The sequence below is a fragment of the Hippocampus guttulatus genome, chromosome 15 (genome assembly GCF_054856545.1).
Source record: "Hippocampus guttulatus isolate MCC_2025c chromosome 15, RoL_Hgut_1.0, whole genome shotgun sequence".
Classification (NCBI taxonomy): Eukaryota; Metazoa; Chordata; class Actinopteri; order Syngnathiformes; family Syngnathidae; genus Hippocampus; species Hippocampus guttulatus.
In genome coordinates, this window is record NC_141275.1 from 13,522,608 (window position 1) to 13,536,392 (window position 13,785).

General features: G+C 43.3%; 1 protein-coding gene across 1 annotated transcript; it reads left to right on the forward strand.

Moving 5' to 3' along the window:
- Positions 1–306: 306 nt before the first annotated feature.
- Positions 307–13,387, forward strand: tlcd3a (TLC domain containing 3A). Its single transcript, XM_086130814.1, has 5 exons — positions 307–737; positions 3,786–3,872; positions 5,339–5,558; positions 7,689–7,784; positions 8,247–13,387. The coding sequence occupies exons 1-5, from the start codon at positions 613–615 to the stop codon at positions 8,529–8,531; spliced, it is 813 nt and encodes a 270-aa protein (XP_085986940.1). The 5' UTR covers positions 307–612; the 3' UTR covers positions 8,532–13,387.
- Positions 13,388–13,785: the final 398 nt, after the last annotated feature.

The following is a 13,785-nucleotide window of genomic DNA, read 5'->3' on the forward strand; positions in this document are numbered from 1 at the left end:
AGCACTTTGTTCCGGTTGCCGTCGTTAAATTGCTCAAGAAATTACCAGAAATAAAGTTGAGTTGCGTGGGGAAGGCTATTATCGGGTTTTCGGTGCTTTGGGCGCTCTCTAGCGGCCGATTGTGAGAACGCCAGTTCAGCCACATTTTAATTAATCCATCTTTAAAACCACAGATGCGATGTCAAGTACAGCATTGCATTATTTGTGGTCCAAATAGACCCCCCGAAAAACGAACCCCCAAACCACTGGAAATCGCCCTCAAACCGGAAACTTTTACTTTTATTCTGAAAATATTTTTTATTACGACAGTCCTTGGGAAGAAGCGTGATGTACTTCCGTCAGTTAGCTTCACAATAGCGGCGCTGCTGGTGGTTGTGGTGCTGGTGCTGCTGCTGCTGCTGAGAACGAAGTAGGAGAACCTCGTCCCCGATGGTGTTTGACTGATCCCTGCCAAAACCCGGCACCAGCACCCGCTCGGGCCACACGACAGAATGCCCCGGCGACGTGTGATGTGAAGCGTCGACGAAGCAAGAAGGCTTAGTCAAGTCGGGACTTTTTTTTTTTTTTAAATAAAGCGGCGACCTTCCCTAAAAATCAAAATTAAAAAGGCTCATGATGTTGCAAGTGTTAGCTTGTGGAGCCGTAGTTTTCCCCGGCTTGTTCTTCGCCTTCAGGAAGATCCTGCCCCGAGTTTTCAAGCATTGGAGCGATGCCGACGTGGTGCTCGTGAGCGAAAGGTAACGAGGCGAGGGGGAAAAGGGAACAGCATGCGTTTATTAGGTCGCCAAGTGTGGAGTGTTTTCTCGCTTCATTCATTGCGAGGCTTGTGGTTGTTGTCGCTGTCCAACGAGTGTTCGCAGCTAGCTTGATTCTGCTCCATTGTTTTGGGGTTAAACGGCGCCGTTATTTAATGTTGGCTTTTAAGTCTGTCCATGCGTGACAGTTGGCATAAAAAAAGTTATTTATGTGACGGTGTCTTTGCATACGTCAAAGACTTCAAAGAGGGTAAATAGACAAGTGTTAGAAGCCCGTGGGCCGTATGTGGCCCCCGATGTAATTTCGATACAATATAACTCCAGCTTAACTGTTCCACCAGAAGTGGGTGGTAATAAGAATAATTATTTTAATAAGTGAATTTGGGGGGATTTATTATTTAGATGGGGAGTCATACTTTTTGATGAGTACATTTTGTAACGGTTTTAAAAAAGTCTTGTCATTTTTTTCCCCAACTAGTGTTATTGTATTCATGTTCTTGAAACATTTAGCAGACTTGAATAAAACTGCCCCCAGTATGTTCAGTGCCCATTGTGAAAAACTTTAAAAGTAACCTTACTGTTTTTTCATTAGTTGAAGTGACCAGTTTGAAAATGTAGGGGGAAAATATATTTTAAAAAAAATATTGCACTTATTTTTCTGTTGTTACTACTATACATTTTCTTTGAATTTAGCCAACATAGTTAACATTGTGGTATACGTTTTGATAAATAATCATAGATGGTTCACATTTGCCCATGAACATTGTTTGCAAGTAAAAACATCAACAGAAGGGTTCAAGTCGCAATAAAAGTCAGTATGAAATGTTTTTGAACTGGTTTAATGTGATCCCGGATATATGCAATCAAACAGGATCTTGTCACGATCAGTCCTTTAAAGAATTATCGTCGAATGACAGGCCCTCATATTGCACACTAGTACACTTGAGTGCTCATTGGTTCACTGTCACCCCGCTTTAATCCTCTTCCGAGCCTAGCCTGGGCTGACTGCTGCTGAGTTAGCTGTGCCCTCCTCCTCCCTGAATAATGCCTCCCTATTTCCACTAATGCTCATCTGACGGGAAAAAGCTCTCTTGCCGAGCGTTGGCGCCGCGAGCCATGTCACGCTGCTTGTTTTCTCAGTCGAGAAACAAAAAAAGAGAAACGTTGCCCCACGCTGAACACATCACGTGCTGTGCTGAAACCTGCGGAAGGATTGGACTGATAAAGGTTTCCCCGGAGTCTTGATAAATGTTAACCTTAACAACCTTGCCTTGGACACATCATGTGCTTTGCGACAAATCCGACTGATGGCCCCAACGTTTTGACAACTTTACAGACTGGACAAGCCATAGGTGGTTCTTGTGTAATCCTGCTAACAAACAAGCAAACAAAAACATGGTCTCCTTGGCCTATGGAGTAAACATCTCTGATGGTGCAGTCTTGGTCTGAAATTACTCAATTGAATTACTCAAATAATGTGACTTCAAGTAAAAGTCCATGCAAAGTCTCTGCCTCAAAGATCACAGCGGTCATTATTCCCATACGGTCTAATGTTGTAGCAATACGATGCCGCAATGGCACCAAGGGAGAAAAAAAAGAAAGAGTCCATAACAAAATCAGGCTAACGAATGAACCACTAGGGTTTGTTCCCGATTGCCAACACAATGTATCGATGTTAGATACTTATGTATCGGCAATCACTGCTTGTTAAAAATTCCCTCACAAGTGCTCAAGAATAGACCCAGATACCAGTACACTTTTAATCACTTTATTGAACAAATTATTTAAAAAAAAAAATAAAATAAAATAAACAGCTAATAAGCATATTCATACATGAGCGTCTTCATCTACAATGGATGGCCAGCACTCAATACACAGACAGTTGACCGGGAAGCCAACTGCTAACTTAAGCTCAACAGCCAATTAAACTTGGTCACATTCATGGACACCCACGTCACTCACCAGCCTTGGCGATTAATTTATTTAGGTGGCTGGCCAAATAAGTGTCCAGGCCCTAACCTAATAGAGCATGCATTTCATTTTCTGAAGAGGAGAGTGCAGCGAGAACCCCCCCGAAACAATCAAGAACTGAAAGAGGCCGCAATAAAGGCCTGGAAAAGCATTTCAACCCAAGAAGGCAACAGTTAACGGTCCACTCCACTGTACTCTCATTTACTTTTTGCTTGGCTGCATTGGCCACATCAAAACGGCGGTGACGTAGCTCGCCGCTGTCAGACGTCGCGGGTGTGACGGCACGTGAAAGCAAGCGGCCTGCCGTGCGCAAACGCGCCGCGAGTGATCGCCGAGCCGAGGTTTGCGTGGCAGGAAAGAGCAAATTGCCCGACGAGGCCACGAGGAATTCTTCCCCCTTTTCCGGTTCCTCTCAACTCTCCCTCTTTCTGGTCATGCCGGCGGCCTTTCAGGAGCAGCAGGAAGGGGAGGCTGGTGGGAAGAGGGGGCGGGGGGGGGGGGGGGGGTTACTGGCGGACACACAATAAGTAGACTGTGCAAAAAGAAAAGAAAACTGGGTCTTGTGACACTCCTGGAAATGTCTGTGGCGATAAGCGTTGAGGGTTAAACTTACACCCAAATGCGTGTTAAGTTTAGGTCGAGTTATTGTGTCGATGGGTTAATCTCGCACCAGATCAGGCTTGCGGTTTCGTAGTCGGCCCATCACGTGGCCACCTTGGCCGCCATCCAACACAGTTTTAACGGGAGGTGACGGCAGGTTCACCTCGCCGTAGCGCGACAAAACTCGCTCATTGTTTCAGCATCTTGCCATCAAGCCCACAATGACTCATGAATGCAGAATTTTGTTGTTAAAACAGCACCTAGACTTTTATTTAAGTGCCGCGTTGGGTTTTCAGGTCCATGTGACCTGGAATCATGAACTTTTGTTGGGAAAACTAACAATATTGTTTGGAATGTCGAAAATCGCCTTAGCTTGGCTGCTGAGACTCTAAAGACTGTTTGGGTTGTTTTTATCATTTCATTTCATTGTTTTGTTTTGTTTTTTTGTCCGGTCCTCAGATTGGTGTCTTCCATCCATGCCGTCATGGCAACCACAGCAGGAGTCGTCGTCGTGATGTCGTGCAGGGCAAACGTCATCGATGGCAGGTTAGTTGTTGAGTCGACCGTCCCTTGTCGTGAAACGGCTGTCTGTAATGCGACGCCTGTCACATGAATACGATTGCACGCCGCTCTTGCCGTGTCTGTACTGGGATGTGCTAGCATGGCAGTCGTCGCGAATTTGCAAATATTGCACTTTGAGATTAAGGGGATGGACCTCCAAATTTTCCAAGAAGGAAAAAAAAAAAGAAAATATGTATCTTGTATAAGCAATACAATTTATGCAGTCAAATTTGTCATTGTGATGTGTGCTCACATTTACATACTTAGATGCCTTCTTGGTACCTTTTCTCAACTTGTTGTTGCCGTTCACGGCTGGAAGTCGGCGTATCTCTAGCCTCCTAGTGTTTTTTTTTTTTTTAAGAAAGTGTGAATGTAAAATAATGCTAGTCTTGTTAATCCTACTGAGTCAGCGGCCAGACCCGGGCAGTCCCAGTTTCAGGCTTCTAATCCCCACAGGGGCCCTCCCTCTCTCCTCCCCCTCCCCTGCGGGCTTAATTCCTACACAACGCTGCTCAGTTCTGCTGCCCTGTGACGTGCACAAGGCCGGCGGGGGGCGGGGGGGGGGCGTTATCAGACACATGCTCCGCAGTTAGACCTAGGAATACGCTTAATACCCGGTCACAATCTGTCGCTGCCTCCGGCCTTTGGCGTAAGACTTTCCTCCACATCACAGTGACCACCAGAAAAAAAAAATACACAAATAGACCAAAAGGATGATTGTAAATAGCACAGGAGATGCATTTAGCTCGAAGAAATTGGTTACAGCACTTTCAGGCTAAGTTTAGAACAGTAAAACCTTGTGAAGACGGGATTGTGATAAGTTTACTGTCAAGCTCCGCCGTTCAGGTCTCCGGACCCCCAACGGAACGGTGCCCAAAATAAGTGCAGAATCGGTGTCCTATTTTGGCACCCTGAAGATTTTAGCAACATTTTGAGCCACTCCGAGGTTGTTTGTAGTTTCTTGCCGTCAACTATGCGATGTTGTGCTAGTTTTGAAGATGCAGAGGCGAATCAAATAGATGGAAACGCGTCAGACGGCGACAGTCTTTTCCAAACCGTGTTGTTTGTTGTGCCTGGCTGCGCTCGTAATCTCCACCCAATGACCTTAAGAGATAAAGAACCATGGCGGAGGTCAGAGGGTGGTAGACCGGCTCACCCCCTGCGGGTTTACTCCCCTCTGTCCACGTAATTAACCGTCGCCATAATCGGCGCTCATTAGGTCATCTGAGCTGTTTATTACGCTGCACTTACGTAAGGTTGCCTTTAAAGCCGCGGCAAGGGCACAAAATGTGCACACTCGAACCCCCCGATGAAATGTCAAGTTAGCGGCCAAGCGGCACACGTTTGCTCGCGATTAAAGTCACCGCGATTGACCTTAATGATGACAAGTGCTACCGAGCGTCATTCGATGGCAAATTTGTGTTTGATGCCCTCCGCCTCCCTCCTTTCAGGCACTGGCTGGCCACCCACTTTGTCATCTGGTTCGGCGTGCCCTACATGACGTATGACCTCCTGGCCATGTACCTCAGCCACTACCACCGCTTCCGCGTCAGCGGGCACGAGGAGTACAAGCGCCACTCGCTGGCGACGGTGAACGCCTTCGTCCGTCGGGAGTTCCTGCTGGTGCTGCATCACATGGCTCTGCTCACCATCCTGCTGCCCGTCACGCTGGTGAGGAAGGCGTCCGAGTTGTTATTAAGTAAAAGGCTGGGCACGGGCATCATTCAACATTCTGGGTTTTTTTTTCTTTTTCTTTTTTTTTGCCGAAAAAAACATGCGCGAATGATGCGCCAGTAGAAATGGACGTGTGTCGCCCCCCCAAGGAACGAGTTCGAAAACAAGAAATGACCTGCAACATTCGACTCCTAATTACTGATGACATTCTTTCAGATAACAAAAGCGCCAGCCTACAATTGTACATCCCCCGAGATAGATGCATAAAGAATGAACAGGAACTTGATCATCGAGAGGAGAAGCGATGCCATTCAAGGCTCTGAAGGCGGTTAGCGCCAGAGAATCAAAGCTCAGGAAAAAACACTTGATTGAGACAATTGAATGAGCATTGACTCATTTTCGCGGAGGGAAGCTTCAAGCCGATGGAAACCCGGCTATTTGCTTGACTGCGAAACAATAGCGGATCACATTACGCTACATAATTTACTCGCAGCTGCGGTCCTACTTTTCTCTGAGCGCGTGCGCCTGTTTTCCCATTCAAACCGGTCAAACTTGATACAGCTTCATTTGAAAAGTAAAGTCAACGGTTGAAAAAAAACAAATTATGAATTATCTGTATGAAAATTAAACGGGTTCTTCCTTGATTGGTGCTGGAAATTGTTTAAGTCGGCAGGCTTGTTGGTCACACTGGCGACACAGTTTTTGTTGAGTTTGGTGTAACTAATTTTCGAGTGCAGAATCCTAAACTCATATCGTTTTTCCTCTATCGCGTCAAGTTTTTGAGCTATCAAAAATAACGCTGTCTTTTACAGGCACTGTGAAAGAAGCGCCACAAATTACATCATTTGCGATGAAGGAAATGGTTTAATAACGTCAACAACCTTCAAAAATCCTCAAAATATGCCTTGCCCAGAAAAGGTCACTACAGAATTTTCCAAGCCAAAATGGGGTGTCTCGCTGGATTATTTTGGGTTACCTTTACTTCATTCAAGCGACGAAGGATTTAACAATCATACCCCGGATACCCATAAAAGGAGACAGATATAAAAATAGGTGTGTGCTTCGGTCTCTCTTTGTGAGAGGATTAAGCATGTCACGCATCTTACTGGCACGCAGGTTAACAAGCGTGGTGGGAAACCAAACGGACAGATGGCAAGCATCGCTCCGCAAATATCTTTTTCTCCAAGACCGCAGGCAAACTAGCTCATAATTAAGGGCGGCGCGTGCTTTTTACCGCTCTTCACAATGGTTGGACTGCTTATGACTGGTGGGGGTGATGGCAGAGATGGGATGAGGTAGTCCAGCCAGGTAGCTGCGGTGTTAAGTTCCCGGCAGTCTTTTCACTGGCAGATAACAAAGTGAGCTCATCCTTTATTCATTATAAGCGAGCTAGCTAGCCTACCAAACGAAAGCTTTTGTCCCGCGTCTCCGGACGGTGTCTCTAACCGCACTGGTCAATATTTGAAAAGCCTTGTTCAATTTGCGTATTGTTGAATGTTTGAGCCCTTTTTCAGGTCTTTCGCAACCTTGAATGAGCCGAGGTACTTATTTTGCAAGAGAAAATCTCTCGCAGGCACAAAAAGTACATGTGGAGAGGGGTCAAACGCACTTTATTGCAACCCACTTTTGAAAGTATCCCTTTACATCTTTTCTCACACTATTGCCAGGTGAGTTTGCTTCAAACAACAAAAACAAACCAAGCCCGCGTGTTTACATAGAAGCAGCCTGTCTTGCATCAAAGCAAGATTGGCTTCTCACAATAGTTCCCGGTATGAGATCTTGGATGGTGTCCTAATGGCCGAAGAAAGGTTGTTATAAACCCGCGGATGTACAACCCTCGTTACAAACTGAGCAGTCTTAATGGAGCCGAGATTTATTCGCCAGGATGTTAAACGCTTGATTCGAACAGACTTCCAGAATCGGAACGGAGAGATTTATTTGCAGCAGTGTTGCGTCGTTGAAAGGCTCAATCAACCATCCGTTCTGTCGTCAATCTCCAACTCTTACCTTCCATTCCGAAGCTTGTCCTTGGATGCCAGCTGTGTTTATTTTCCACCAAGCTTGTATTTGTTCCCCCCCCCACCCCCCCCAAGCCCCCTCACCTTGACTTTTCTTTCCATTCCCCAGTTCTTCCGCAAGGACCAAGGCGATTTCTTCATCGGCTGCTTGTTTCTAACCGAGCTCAGCACGCCCTTCGTCTCTCTGGGCAAGATACTAATTCAGGTGAGGCCGGCTTTATCTTCTCACAGACGACGAGTTGGAGAATGTGGCCAGTGCATTTTGAATGGTTTGCTGTCGTTTATGAGCAAAACTTAAAGCAAGAGTAAATATGTTGCTTTGATCAAACAATTGGTTGGCGGTTTCTGCCACACATTTCCAGCATGGTTAAATGTTCGAAGCACATTGTAGAAGGAGTCATGAGTTTTCACAACTATCGTCTTGAGTCTCAGTAGGCCGGAGAGCTATGGCCAAGTAAGGCAGACCGACGGCATGATCTTTGCTGACACCTACCGTTCATTTCTTTCACTGCCCTAAACATGTGAAAACAGAAAACATGACCGTGTGAGGTTTTCAGCAAATAGTTTGGAATGAGTTGAGAATAGTGACCCGCGAATATCAGCAGGAATACTGTCCTATTTTGAAGTGAGCGGCGAAAAAAACTGAATCGCTTTTCTCATCCACCAGTTGGGTCTCCAGGATGGTTGGCTGCACAAGTACAACGGCGGCATGGTGCTCCTCACCTTCTTCACATGCCGCATCGCCCTCTTCCCCTACATGTACTGGGCTTACGGCCGCCACTATGGCATCCCGCTCTACACCGTGCCCTTCCACCTGTCGCTCGCCGCTAACCTGGGCAACTTCTGCATCCTGGCGCCGCAGGTCTACTGGTTCGTCCTGCTGTGCCGAAAGGGCTACCGCCTGTACCAGCGCAGTCGGCGGCCGCCCGCGCCGCCGGTTAAGGACCAGTGATCACTGGTTGTCTTACGACGCGCCCTAACATAACTACTGTACTTCTCATAATCCGACCTCCCGCCATTGTACTGTAGTCCAGGAGGACCGCTGGTGTCTACCCCACCCCAACCACTGCACAATTTCACCCTACCAGTTTGGAATTTGATGCTAACGGCGGACCTCTCCCAAGAAACTACTACTGATTTTTGGCATTTTGAGCCTGGTCCGGCTGTGGATCTTACCGAGTGTTGACACCAACAGGAAGTGTAGAAAACGCGTGGTGGACACAATCATTCTCATTTTGCTGTGAAGGTCTTTGAGGGTGCGAGCAAGTGGCCGCTACTACAGGTATTTATTTGTGTTGTTTTGTATTTTAGTGGTGGTTCTGAGTCACTCATTTGATCAATATGTGTATCAATCGTTGGTTTTATTTTCAATTGGCTTTCCAAAAATGAAAAAGTGACTCATTAGTTTTTTATTCTGACTCAAAAAATAAAAATAAACTATTACAGATTTTTCAGATAGGCTTTGATCAAAAATACAAACCTGAATAGAAAATGAATCAAATATATAATATATAACACAAGATATGCGGCGTAGGAAATTAATGGCTGCAAGATATGTTAGCTTGTTCAACGCCCCAATCATTCAACTGACGCACAGAAGCAGTTCCTGTATTACTATGCAACAGTTGAAAAAAAAGAATGAAAATATTCTCGTTAATACATAATAAATACAAATACATAATGCTATATTATTGGTGGATCCCGGTCTTGTTCCGAACTGATTGTGGCGGCTAACAAAGTAATGCAAGCTAACGTAATTTGTATAGTTCATTGCCATCAAACAGTCTGGGGGCCCGATTTTGATATGTGATCTGAGCCTGAAACTTAATGATGAAAAATCTGTAATTTTTATTATTTTATTTTTCTAATTTAAAATACAAAAATATACAGTTTAATCGCACAGAAAAGAGGTTCTCTGAACAGTGCTAGGCAGGCAGTATTAACCGGAGACGACGACGTGCGAACATCCAGCGTACGGTATTAGCTCTGTATGCTAAGCACCTCCGTCGTCCATAGATTGTTACATAAAGGATAGTCGAATTTTAACGTGAATGATCCACTGGAAAGAAAGACAAGTTTTCACTCTACGGTCAGCTGGTGCCTCAAGAGACGAGCAATAAGGTGAGCTAGCGTTAGCCGGTTAGTACAAGTGACCGGCGAGATTTTGAGGGCTTTATACACTTTCAGGTTTTTAGAGATTTACATCATCGCAAATACATCTTAACATATAAACTACTTGACACAAGAGGAATTTTATTATTCTCAATCATTAGCCCCTTTTACCCGCGCCTCTACAATTCTGCGTTTTCCCGCCTTTTCACCCCCATCCAAGATGTTCTTCTGGAACTAGACGGTGATGAAGTTGACTCGGCAATGTTCCCACCTTCAAGGTACAATCGGAGCCATAAGAGAGCAATATCCTACTGGGTTGTGCAAAGGCAGATTATGTTCAAGAGGCTAGTAGCTACTGCTAACCATCGTAGATTAGAACTTTGACTTTCATAAGAATGCTGCACTGTTTATTTGTAACATGACCAAGACTCCGAGTCTGTTGTACACTGTAAAGCTTTATAGATGACAAACTGACTCAGAATACATTAGCGTGCTTTGTATTTCACTTAATTCCCTCGGAAAACTGGAATCTATGCAAAAAGATGGCCACGCTGCATGTTTACAAGACCGACGTCACGTTAAATTGGTTTTAAGTCCTGCCCCAGTGTGTGTAGTTTAGTGGTTTATTTGTTGACATATTTCCACTCCTCTTATCACATTGCATTCCAGGTGAAACATTTGAAATTGTTCTTAATGGAATCTGTTTGCGATCGCTAAGAAGATGGTTCAAGTAGCCATAGCCTTATTAACCGTAATATATGTATTTGTTGTAGGTTTAAATATTGCTGAAAAACATTTTTGCTTTGTACTTTTTTGTCGGTATTTAAAGCACGTGGAAAAGCAGAGCTGGATTAGTCAAATAAGTGGTGCTAACATGAAAATATAGATGAAATCGCAAATGAGGCTAATTTTTTTCCCTTCCACCTGCGTGACGATAATGGTGCACAGCAGTTTGACATTTTTATTTAACACATCAGGCCCTTTGGATTAATATTCCGAGTAGCCGTGCTCGGTGGGTATTACATTTCTATACTATGCACGTTTTTAATGTTACCTGGAACCCTTGTTTTGGTTTTTGTCCATCCTTTGACGGCATCGTTCTCATTGTAATAGTATTTCTTGATCTGTCGTTGTTTAGAGCATTATTTGCGGTTCACTTTTTTGGTGTACTGTCTGGATTTACACTGCGGGTCCCATTGCAAACTTCCAATTTAATGCCTAAACTCAATGGGGTTTTTTTCGTTTGTTTTTTTTGCAATGGTTATGTTGGCAGAACACACACACACACACAGACATAACATGCGCAGATGCCCAAATTATCTTGTAAATAAGTTCACAAATTATCTAAACATCAACAATTAACAATAGTACATCCATCATGAGAATATGCAATGTTAACATGGCGTAACCTTGGTTGGCACTTCACCCCATTTTATTTAATTTAGGGTAACCCCCACATCACTCCATTGTCCGCCATTGCGATTATTTTGCATATTTTAATGATGGACATGACCTTAATGTAGCACATAGAATTTTCTATGCTTTTGCTTTGCTTCAGATTTACAGCTGCACTTTTTCGTGAGTATTGGATGCTAAATTAAAATAAGCCACAAATAAGCTAATTCATGAATGCTGGACCACAAATATGCAGAGTTTCAATGTACAGGTGTATAAAACACAGAATCACAATATTTTACAGTTAATACACAAACACACACATACACACTTGAGACCGAACAAAATGGTAATTTTTCATATACTTGTCCCCCCCTGCAGCGTAAATCCAGCCTTGAGTTAAGATTGTCCGATTGATTCAACATAGCACGTGCAGATATTTGTATGAATTAGTCTAATCACTGACTTTAAATCAACAATTTGAATTGTGAAAGGCCCACAAACGATCATTTTGATCGTCTTAAGTTGATCCTATCTGCTCAGGGTTTGATGACGATTATTAGGAAGACGATGGTGTGTATCATGCCACTGTGACACAATGGCAACACATATTCTAAACTATCATCACACGATCTATCTTCAACTTCTTCCTAATATCTTTCTACTGGTTGGCAAACCAAAGACTGTCAGGCACTTTAGTTCATCCTAGCACGTCAGTAATGTGGAGACCATTGTCATATTTATAACAGTTGTAGTTTTTGTAATATCAGTAAACCATCTCTTCAAAAAGCTGCTAAACACACAAATGTTATTCTTCCCAAATTTAGGTGACTTTTATTTTCTAGATTCTTCCAATAATAGTTTGTGCGTGTGTTATTTATGTAAAAATTACCAGAAAAGGATGTCATTGGCTTTAGGGCAGCTACAGCACTATAATGGGTATGGCGAAGCTAGGTGTTAGCATTAGCATGTTGTGAAAATACTAGCTAATTACACATGACCTTTAGCTGATACGAGACTAGCCTAGCCTTGTCAGCTATCGACTAATCCTAACACCCTGATTCTGGGGATTTTAATTGTCAAGCCCTTTTGGTTCTCAATTATCCCCCCAGCACACGTTCTCGCGTCGCAGTCGTCTCCGAGCTAAAATGTTTGTATTGCTGCCCATGTGAGCGTGGCTACCTTCCAGTAACAAAAATTACAGAATGTGTTCATTTTCTGATTTTTTTCACTACGTTTGAGGGTAAAATGGCAACTGCGACTGTAGACTAACTGATGTTGAGCACTTTGTCGATTTAGCGAGGACCAGATAGACATATGGAGATGCTGCCACATGCTAACGCTCAAATCAATCAGGAGAGAGTACTCGGTTGTTGTGATTCTGTGGCCGAAAAAAAAAGTTTTCTTTCTTTTTTTTTTCTTTCTGCTAATTTACCAACTGAGGTAACCGTTCTGCTCATGTGTAGCATCTATTTTGAAGGTGAAAATAATCAAAGCACTTTTATTGAACTCGAACTCCCACATCTGAGGAGAACAAACCATCCATTTCAGTTTCATACTTTGATAATGCAGCGATGTAACACTTTTTTCTTTCTGATGTGAATGCAGATTTTTTCTTGAAAGACATGCACAACTATTTGAGCTGAGATGTGATGCTAGGGTGATTTTAATCAATGGACAGCGAACCAAATTGGGTTCCCGGTGCCTTGTGAAAAAGAAAATTCAGTAGGCGGTGTTTACAGGTTGTGGCTCTGTTTATCATCACCAGCATATCACGGAAGACCCATGAAGTTGGTAATCATTTTGAAAACATTTCAAAAACATATGTATCATTATTTGATTTTATTTGTATTTACCGCTTGAGCATCAATACAACTGATTCCGGTTAATTTATGCAACTTTAAGTTAAAATGACCTTTTGATGCATCTATTTTAAATGATGGGAATGATACATTCATACGCGATATGTTAAAGGCTTACATTTGGTTGCTGTGCTCCTGTTGGTGGTTTAGACTATTTTCAGCTTTCTCAGATTTGGCTCATGTCTCCCATACGCCTTTGCGGCTAGTCAATGCACCGCAGCACAATCTTTTTATCACTCCCCTTGCTTTATTCTTGATAGTGTCGTAATATTTTCATGGGTAAATAGCAGACTTTGATGGCTTAGGCCTTGTAGCTTGATATTTTTGGGGACTGGATTCTTTATGACAAAATATGCAGAAGACAAAAACCGATGTGAGAAAGTTTAAACTTGGGCACCCCTTTAAAAAAAAAATAAACTTGATTTGATAGTCTTTTGAACTTGTGTGTCTGTGTCATTTGTAATTCAAAAATCAATCCAGAAATCCCCAAAATTAAAAAAAAAGCAATATATTTAAGGATGTCCAGCTTTTGAAGTGAATTTAAATGTTCTGCTTACAAGTTTTGTTTTTCACTGTCTCCTTAAATTGTAGTTTGGCACCCCTGCCACTCAGAGGCGCTGTTGATTCAAAGTGAAGCTGTTGAGTAGTCATCCCTCAAAGCAGAATCAGAAATGCTGGACACACGTCTCGTTATTTAGTACACATCACATTATGTCTTTGGACAAATATATGACTTTTTTTCCCTGTTTCCACGTTGTAAAACAAAATCCAGGAATGCACATGAACTTCAGTGGAGATGGTGAGTAATCGTCAATCATGGTGAGCAGGAAGAAAACT

What these genes read in the sequence shown, in the direction of transcription:
- tlcd3a (XM_086130814.1), top strand. Translation starts at nt 613, where the DNA reads ATGATGTTGCAAGTGTTAGCTTGTGGAGCCGTAGTTTTCCCCGGCTTG. An exon ending in GTGGTGCTCGTGAGCGAAAG is followed by an intron (nt 738 to 3,785) that starts GTAACGAGGCGA and finishes TCCGGTCCTCAG; the next exon opens with ATTGGTGTCTTCCATCCATG. An exon ending in GCAAACGTCATCGATGGCAG is followed by an intron (nt 3,873 to 5,338) that starts GTTAGTTGTTGA and finishes CCCTCCTTTCAG; the next exon opens with GCACTGGCTGGCCACCCACT.